The sequence below is a fragment of the Chelonoidis abingdonii genome, chromosome 14 (assembly GCF_003597395.2).
Source record: "Chelonoidis abingdonii isolate Lonesome George chromosome 14, CheloAbing_2.0, whole genome shotgun sequence".
NCBI lineage: Eukaryota > Metazoa > Chordata > Testudines > Testudinidae > Chelonoidis > Chelonoidis abingdonii.
Genome location: NC_133782.1, coordinates 30,755,095 through 30,764,206, shown reverse-complemented (window position 1 = coordinate 30,764,206; position 9,112 = coordinate 30,755,095). Strand labels below are relative to the sequence as shown.

Here is a 9,112-nt window from a genome sequence, read left to right as displayed (position 1 = left end):
CCCCCCCCCCACTCTCTGCCCCCTTACTGCGCTGCCTGGAACACAGGTGGCTGGCAGCGCAACAGCAGCGCTGCCCAGCTGGAGCCGGGACACATTGCCGCCAGCACAGAGCACCGGGTCAAGCTGGGCTCTGCAGCTGTGCTGCCCCAGGAGCTCACACCCCCGCTGCCCAGAGCATTGCGCCGGCAGTGAAGCGAGCTGAGGCTGTAGGGCACGAGGGACAGCAGGGGAGGAGCCAGGGGCTAGCCTCCTGGGCCAGGAGCTTGAGGGCCAAGCAGGATGGTCCCACAGGCCATAGTTTGCCCGCCCCTGAGCTAGATCCATCTGGCATGTGATCCCTGGTTCCCTTGCACAAGTTAGAGTAGCCCCCAAGTTTGATCTAAGCTGCTTTGGGGCAGAGATTCTGTGATTGATAGTTGAATGGAGCCGGAGGTACTTTAGCCATGTCTACACTACAAATTTATTTGACTCAAGTTACACTGGCATACAGCTGTCACTGTTAGTACATTGTTTATGTGTGTGCATATTTGGCTGCTTGTGCCAGTGGTGCTCATACTTTCCAAGAGTGCTTGTATCATTGCAGAGTGCAGTGCACCATGAGTAGGTATCCCCAAGACAGTGCACTAGGCAGGGGTAAGTTGCATAATGGAAGTTTTGGCAGTGCATAATAGGGCCAAAACAAGTCACACAGGAGTGACTGGGAGCATTGGGTCCACTTCCCAGGTTGCAGTTCTCTACATCTCATAATGTTATCTGTATCCCATAATTTTTGTTCCTTTATTTCAAAACTCCACAAACCCACGTGACCCTCCTCGCCGTCTGTCATCTGACAGAAACCTGGAGACTGCATAGCTTTGCACTATTATCATAAACATTGAAAGCACAGGGAGCGCAATCCTGGAGTATTTGCAGAGGTGCTTGAAAAAACAAATCAGTGAGGAACACGATTTTTTTGGATACATTGCTGTGCTACATCATGAGAACCAATTCAAGATTGTTGGTGGCGTTCACAGAATAGCTGCAGATGTTGGAGTGCGCTTCTGGCCAAAAGAAACAAATGCTAACTGGTGGGATCTCATTCTAATGCAGGTTTGGAATGATAAGCAGTGGCTGCAGATCTTTTGGTGAGAGTTGTTATAAAAGGTTAACCCGCAAGCATTAGGTTTACCAGTTGACCGAAGTTAACCATTAACCCTGGCAGCCCTCTGTTGGGCCGGTGGGAGGGTCCCCAACCCTGGCTGCGCCAGACCCCAGCTGGATTGGCCCCAGGCCCCTTTTGCCAGCCCCCCTCAGCTACGTTGGTTAAACAAAATAATTTTAATTGTTTAACCAGTTAACTTTTTTAATCCAATATTTCCATCCCTACTTTGTGCACGTCCACATTCCTGGATTCGTCTGCTGAGCTTGCACCTGCCCTCCAGTACTGGGACACCAAAATGAGAGCTTTACTGATAGTGGAGAAGTGAGTGGCAATCACACTGTGGAAACTTGCAACCCGATTGCTACTTGTCAGTCGGGAATCAATTCAGAGTTGGGAAATCTACCAAGGGAGCTGTTGTCATGGAAATGTGCAGGGCCATTTATTGCCTCCTGCTCTTGCAGTGTGCAGGACATAGTGAGTGGATTTGCAGCAATTGGATTCCCAAACTGCAGTGGAGCAATGGATGACACACACATCCCTATTTTGTCACCAGGCCGCCTTGCTACTGAGTACATCAGCAGAAAGTGCTACTTTTCTGTGGTTATGGAAGCATTGGTGGATCACCAGGACATCAGTGTGGGCTGTTCAGGGAACGTGCATAACGCTCGCGTCTTTAAGAACAGAGGACTTGTTGTTCATAGAGCTGCAAGAAGGGACTTTCTTTCCCAACTGGTGGATTACTAGTGGGATGTTGAAATGTCAATAGTGAATCTGGGGGACCCAGTCTACCCCTCTTTCTCCTGACCGTACACCGGCCACCCCAGCTGCACCAAGGAACAATTTAACTACTGGCTCAGCCAGTGTGGAATGACAGTTGAATGTGCTTTTTGTTAACTCATAAGATAGGACCTCAGTGAGGAAAAATATCCCAGTGGTTATAGCTGTCTGCTCTGGCCTGCATAATGTATGCACGGCAGAAGGGGAAAAGTTTCTGCTGAGGGGGATGGCAGAGGTGGTGTGGCTATCTGCTGAATTTGAACATCCAGATACAAGGGCTCAAGGCAGAGCTATATGGCTCAGAAAGGTTTTGAATGACCATTTTAATAGTGAGTCGGAGTAATGTGTGGTGGTGTAGTGTGCTCTATCCGACTCTGCTCTTTTGTGGCCTGGTAGGAGTTGTGTGGTGGTTGCTGTACATGTAGGAGTATAACATTAATTCACCTATTTGTTTTGTGAATGGTCATATGGGCTGTGATGTGAAATAACAGGTAAATTGTTGCTTTCAGAACTGCTGAGTAGTTGGCATCATATCTTGTGTACTAATAAAGATTGGAACAAAATCAGTGGAAAAAATTGTAATTTTACAACAAATACATTATAAACTTAATAAATTTAGTTATGAACGGTGAAAGAATTTTCATGTCCATTTCAGCTACACAGATACTAACTCTGGCTTTCAGAGGTCTGTGTATGTGAAGCTGTGATTCTTTATCACTCTACTCCGATGGACATTAAGGGTACTGCAACACCTCCGGAAGCCACCAGAGTTTGCTGCATCTGTTTGCGCTGCCTGAGAAACTCCACTGTGCCCTGATGCATCTTCCTCTCCTTTTCCTGCTGGGAATTCTGGGCCTTTCTCCCCTCCACTCTTTCCTTTTCCAGACTGTCTGCAGTGTTCATCCTCCAGGCCCTGTGCTTATGGTCTGATACAGCACTGGCTTGCAGGATGTCCTGGAACATGTTATCTTGAGTCGTCATCTTCTTCCTCCACCTTATGTGGCTCCGCAGGTGTGGAGAAGGAGACTCTGAAGGCCACGGTGGCAACAGCTGAAGATAAAACACAGAGGTACTATTGCTGGTGCATTCACTACAGAAAGTGAAACTTAAGATGTTGAATTTGCTCCCCAAAAGTTTTAAGCACTACATTCTCACTTCTGCTTGGGATTTCTTGTGCATGGCACCAATCACTGCACCAGCCATGGTGAGTATGGCCTACTGGGGGATAAGAGAAATGAGGAGGAAATTGCTTGGTTGCATGATTCTAATAGTGTATATAGGACAATGACAATGAATACTGGCACCCTTTTCCACAGTAGATGGTGATTTTTAGCTGATATCTCTTGAGGGTAACAAAGTTTCTCACACAGCTGCAGCAGGCATCCCAAAGCCACCTGGGCCCATGTGCTGCTACCCAGTGTACTGCAATGATGCCTGCTGAAGTTATCACTGAGTGGCATGGGAAAGTGTCCAACCTTGGAGAAAGAAACAAGGCAGCCCTCACTAGAAACCATCAGAGGATTGCAGAGTACTTCCATGAAAGTTTCGTCGAGATCTCTCAGGAGGATTCAAGGAACATCCCTGTGTACATAAACTGCTATGCATGGTCCCTAGCTCTAAAGGGGAATGAAAATCAGATAGCAGCTCTGCCTCTCTTGATTGTACCACTATGTCTTCTAGCATGAGTAAATTAATGAAAAGTGAAAAGATTGTGTCTTGCTTTGTGGGGTAGGAGGGGTAACAACTCTGTAATTAAAAATTTATTTACACTGTTACCCGCCGTTCCTTCCCCTGCATTGGGCTCACTTGTGCTGGACTGTGGTGGAGTAAAAATAGGTCCTGGCTCGCTGCACAGCTGGATCCCTTGGTCACCTATCCCCATCCTCCTCTTCGTCCAACATCTCCTCTTTGCTGTTCATGGCAGGGGCTTGTGACTTAGGTTCCTTCGAGGTATTCATGGTGCTGTTGAGAGTGATGGTGCAATCTCTGCTGAGGATGGCATGCAGTTCTTTGTAAAAGCAGCAGGTCTGTGGCTTGGCACCAAATTGGTTGTTGGCCTCCCTGGCCTGGTATGCTGATGCAGCTTCTTGGCTTTCACGTGGCACTGCTGCTGGTCCCTGTCATACCACTTCTACATCCCCGGTGCTGGAGAGGGGGCCAGTGCAGAGCAGAGAGTCTCAGGCAGTACTGGGGGTTCAGTCCCCAGGTCGGAGTCTGGGCGTGGAACTGCCGACTCGGGACATATTGACTTATCCCTCTGCCAAGGAGGGAAGGCTGAAGGTGCCTTGAACGCTCCAGCCACTGAGCAGGTTCCCGTCTGGGTGGGCATCTGCGGCCACGGTGCCCATTGACACCACTTTCCTTGCCATGGTGCCCCTTGCCACTGACCAATTTGGGGGCCCAGTGGTGCAGTCAGTTCCAGCTGAGCCTCACGACCTGGTGATGGGTGGCTAGGTGCCAATGCTGAGGTCACTGTCGAGCACACGGTCTCATAGGAGCGGCAAGAGCGGCGGTACCTCCGACTGTGCCTTCTGCGGTACCAGGACCTCGACACTGAGGACCGGTACCCATCAGAAGTGCTTCTCTGGTACTCGCCCCGGTGGCAGGAGCTATGATGTTCCTGTGCTGGTGAATTGCGAGAAGAGTCCTGAGTGCGATGCCTGGCAGAGTGGGAATTCGAGTGGGAGCGTTGATGGCATCGGGACCAGCTGCAGTAGCTGTAACATGAAGAGCATTTATGGCGCCTGTCATGGTGCTTGCAACCGTCGCTGTGCTGATGGAGGGGCCTCGAGACTCCTGTTTGAGCAGCGAGCCGGTCAACCTGACTGGTGTAGAGGGCTGGTGTGAGCTGTGAGAAGACAGCGTCGAATGAGGTATGGAGTGGTCCTCAGAGCAGGAGCTGCTCTGGGGCGGGGGGCGGGTATGATGAGCACCCAGCAGCGGTTTGCCTCGGGACCGAGGACCCGACACTGGTAGAGCCCGGGGTATCAATAAGCTCAAGATGTCTTGCACGGCCTGTGCAGCCTCCAGCGTCGATGGGATCCTCTCTGCAGGGGAGGCACATGTGGACAAAACCGGGCTGCGCCGCTAACAGGAGTCGGAGGCCTAGGGCCTGGTGGAGATTGAGATCTGCCCGACTCAGGACCATCCTCACCCCTCTTCTTTTCTCAGCGCCGCTGAGAGACGGAAATCTTCCCTTGCTTCTTGGAAGGGGAGCAGTGCCGGCTAGTGGAGGTGACTTCACTACGCACTGAAGATGCGGTGCTGAGTCCGCTCAATGTGCCAGGGTAAGGGCCAGCGCCAATTCCATCAGGAGGGTGTGAAGCTTGATGTCCCTCTCCTTCTGAGTCCGCAACTTGAATGACCTGCAGATGTCGCAGCACTCAGTCACATGCATTTCGCTCAAGCAGTGGAGACACTCAGTGTGCAGATCACTTCTGGGCCTAGACCGGCCACAAAAGTCACACGACTTGAAGCCTGGGGCACAGGACATGCCCCGAGCCCACTTTAACTCTTGAAAAACTACTAAAAGTAAACGTACCACTAAGGTCAACTAGAGAAGCTGCAGCAAGGCTGGAACAAGATGTTCTGACTACCTTCGCTGGCGGCAAGAAGGAACTGAGGGTGGGGGGATCGTGCGGCTCCTCTTATAGTGCAATATAGAGGACACCACTCCCAGGGGTCACAGCGGTGCTTTCCCCGTACGGGTACTGCTAAGGGGAAAAATTTCTGACACCAGTGCACGTGGCGAGCACGCACACCTACTGTGGAATACAGCTGAGCAACACATCTCGAACGCCAGTTACGAAACAGGTAACTGTCCTTTCTCCTACATCCCCTGAACAATCTGCTCGTAGAAGGCAATGTTTCTACAGCTGGATCAGAGCTGTGCCTTAACAGTCTCTTCTCCCTCAAGCCCAGGAGAGCCAATATCGCCTGTCTACTCCAAGCAGGAGCACATCTGGAATGTGTGGATGGCATAGTTAGCTAGGCAGTTGCAATCAACAATGGAGGGCTGCTAGGTCTGCTCACCAAGCCGGGCAATCAGAAAAAAGGAATCTCCAACATTCGCAGGGCTTTAAAAGGGAGGGTGGCTTCCAGTCTTTGTGACCCCTGGGCAGTGGAGTTCACTATGATGACCAGAGCAATCTGTGAGGCATTGTAGAATGGTTGCTGGGGGATAGTTGGGGTCAACATAACTTTGTCTACACTTACATTTTATAGTGCTCTAACTTGCTGGCTTGTGTGTGAGAAAATCACTTCCCTGAGCGCAGCAAGTCTGAGCGCTTTAAAGTGCTAGTGTAGACAGACTCTGAGTGTTGGGAGCCACGTTCCCAGTGCTCGGTGCTAATCCATACTTGCTTCTCGTGGCAGCGCTTTGAAGTTTCCAGTGTAGACATTCTCTAACACAGTGTCTACATTCGCACTGCATCAACCAAAGTACATCAGCCATGGCTTTATGCTGCTTAGGGAGGTGGTGTTCCTATGTTGGTGTAATGGTGCATTTATGTGGGTGGAAGACGAATTCAAATGTAGATACATGCAAAAGTAGGTCGAAGTTAGCTGCCTTGCATTGACCTTACTTTGTAGTGTAAACCCGGCCTTTAGTTTGCACAAACACAGCTAGCTTTCTAAGTTTCTAACATACTTTTTCTGGAGTCCAAGCAATACAAACTTACACTGGTTTAACCTAAGGTGGGAATTTAACTTTCCCATGTATATGAGGTTTACTATACAAACACAACACCTACACCCTGAAATGGGAGGAGGGAATACCTTTAGGATGATTTCTTCCTCTACTTTAACTCATACCTCCTAGCTTCTGGGATTTCTCCTTTGCCAGCCAGCAAAAACCTTTAGGAATCCAGATACCAACACAGTAAGATAATGTCTGCTTTAGACAGGTATGGTGGTGTACTGACACCACCTACTACTTGTGGGACAGATTAGAGGGGTTGTTTGATACTTATCCTGATTTAAGCTATGGGAAGCTTTGAGCTACTGAGTTTAAGAGGAGCTTGTCAAGATGCAGTTTAAAGAGGACTTTTGAAATAAATACATTTTGACCTGATTAATCTTTGCCTCTGGGCAATAAGATGGAGGCAATGTTTAGATTTTAGTATCGTGATTCTCCTATTTCAAAAATATTTGCTTATGCAGTTCAGAAATAACTTATAAAAGGCAATTTCTAATGGGTTGTATGTGCTGAAGCTCTTCTAGTAAATCAATGTAGAAGCTGGCAATGGACCACAGGCATCTCAGAAGAGGGTCTTGGGAGACCTAAAGGAGAACAAAGTGGCTTTAAGATAGGTGGCAAATTATATGGGTCTATGATGCTCGTACTTTACCAATATTCAAGAATGTGGGCTCAGCTCCACTAAAGTTTGGGCTTATATTTTCAGTCTCATCCTGTCCATAGAGCAACTGCTCTGGGCCTCACGCTTCAGGGGAACACAGCAGCAAGTGACCTGGCCCCAGCCCACTCAGCCACACCCTGCTTGTTCCCAGCATTGCTCAGAGGAGGGGGTGGAAGCCGGAAGGGGGCGGGAGCTTGAGGGAAGGCGGGTGTGTGGGCATGGCCTGGGGTGAGGGATTGTCTTGGCCCTCACACCTCCCTAGGGATGGCCCTGGGTCGAAAGTCCTGCTCCCCATACCTGCCTTGTAAGACGATATATATTTTTTTAAAATAATGTAAAAATGGACTGGAAACACTAGGCATTTAACAGTTTCTCTATATTGCACAATATCACTATCGTAAGAAAATTTAACTAAGAATATCAACTTTATTAGTACTACTTAAGTATGACATACTGTGTTTAACTACATTGTTACTATCTATACATAACGCAGTTCTTTTGAATACGCTGCCACTCTGCCTCTCCTGGCCCCTGCTCTGCCCCTTCCCTGCTCCCGTTCCACTTCCTCCCTCAAGCCCTTTTTCCGGCTTCCGCCGCCTCCCCTGAGTGATGCTGGGAGCCAGCAGGGCAGGCTGTGGCCAGGTTGCTTGCTGCTGCTGGTGACAGGCCTCCCGCTAGCCCCACAGTCTGCCCTGTACTCTGTGTTCCCCTGAAGTGTGGGGCCCAGGGGGTTGCCCTGGCTCTGCTTGGACCCGTTCAGGGCACCACCAAAAATTATGCAAACTGGCGCCTATGGGCTTTAACAATAGTTTAGAGAGGGGATTCCAACTGAAAGAAAGCATGGAAGAACTTCCATGTGAAGGTGATAGTAGAGGCATAAAATAGACTGGGCTGGCTTCACTGATGTTGCAGAAAAGATAATGGGATTCTAGCTGATCAGTGGCCAGATTATGGCCTCGTGAAATACTACAATATAGTTATCTTTAATACAGAGGTGCAGTCAGCAGAGATCTCAGGGCTCTGCAATCTGCAATGGTTTATTGTGAGCTAAGTGGCCAAATCATACTGCAGACGTTGTAGTGTCTGTTTTTAAAGGAACAATCAGCTTTAGTCTGCTCTGTTCCATGCAAATTAAGGATAGTCCTCCACTCCTAGGAAGTAGCTTTGGTTCCCTTCTTCCAGCCAAATAAAAAAAAAAAATCATCCAACCATAAGTAAATGTTGGTTCTTGTTACTGTCCCAAAGATTTTAGAGATACTTGAAATAGATGAAAAGCTGAGACTGCAAATTGAGCATTGTTGCCCTGGAAAAGTTTGTCCATTGATTGTTTACTTCTGGTTTGACAGGGAGAAGTGGTGCATTGGTTGGCTTGTGCTCTATATGTTGCTTGTCGTAAAAGCATACTTCCCACAGTTGGAAGTGGCCTTATGGAAGGAAACGGCGTTTCACTGACTAGGATACTACGGTCAGCCAAACTAAGGTACTTTTGTATTTTATTTTTCGCTTTTTTCTAGAGACCTAAACATCTGTGTGTAGTCGCAGCTTCTTTTATAGAAAGAGACCTTCTAAAAATGCTAAAATGTGTTATTGGGACGCAAAACCTTAAATTAGAGTGAATAAATGAAGACTTGGCACACCACTTCTGAGAGGTTTCTGACCCCTGATTACATTTTAGTGTTTTTAGAAGGGCTCTTTCTCTAAGTCTATAATATATAACTAAACTATTGTTGTATGTAAAGTAAATAAGGTTTTTAAAATGTTTTAAGAAGATTCATTTAAAATTAAATTAAAATGCAGGTCTCCCCAGGCTGGTGGCCAAGACCTGGGCAGTGTGAAT

The 9,112-nt window shown here is 48.3% G+C and overlaps 1 protein-coding gene across 1 annotated transcript in view; it reads left to right on the top strand.

Moving 5' to 3' along the window:
* RBL1 (RB transcriptional corepressor like 1) overlaps positions 1 to 9,112 on the top strand; it is a 109,223-nt gene that overhangs the window by 3,849 nt on the left and 96,262 nt on the right. The window contains 1 exon segment of the mRNA XM_075072428.1: positions 8,622 to 8,755. Coding sequence (XP_074928529.1) covers positions 8,622 to 8,755 — 134 coding nt within the window.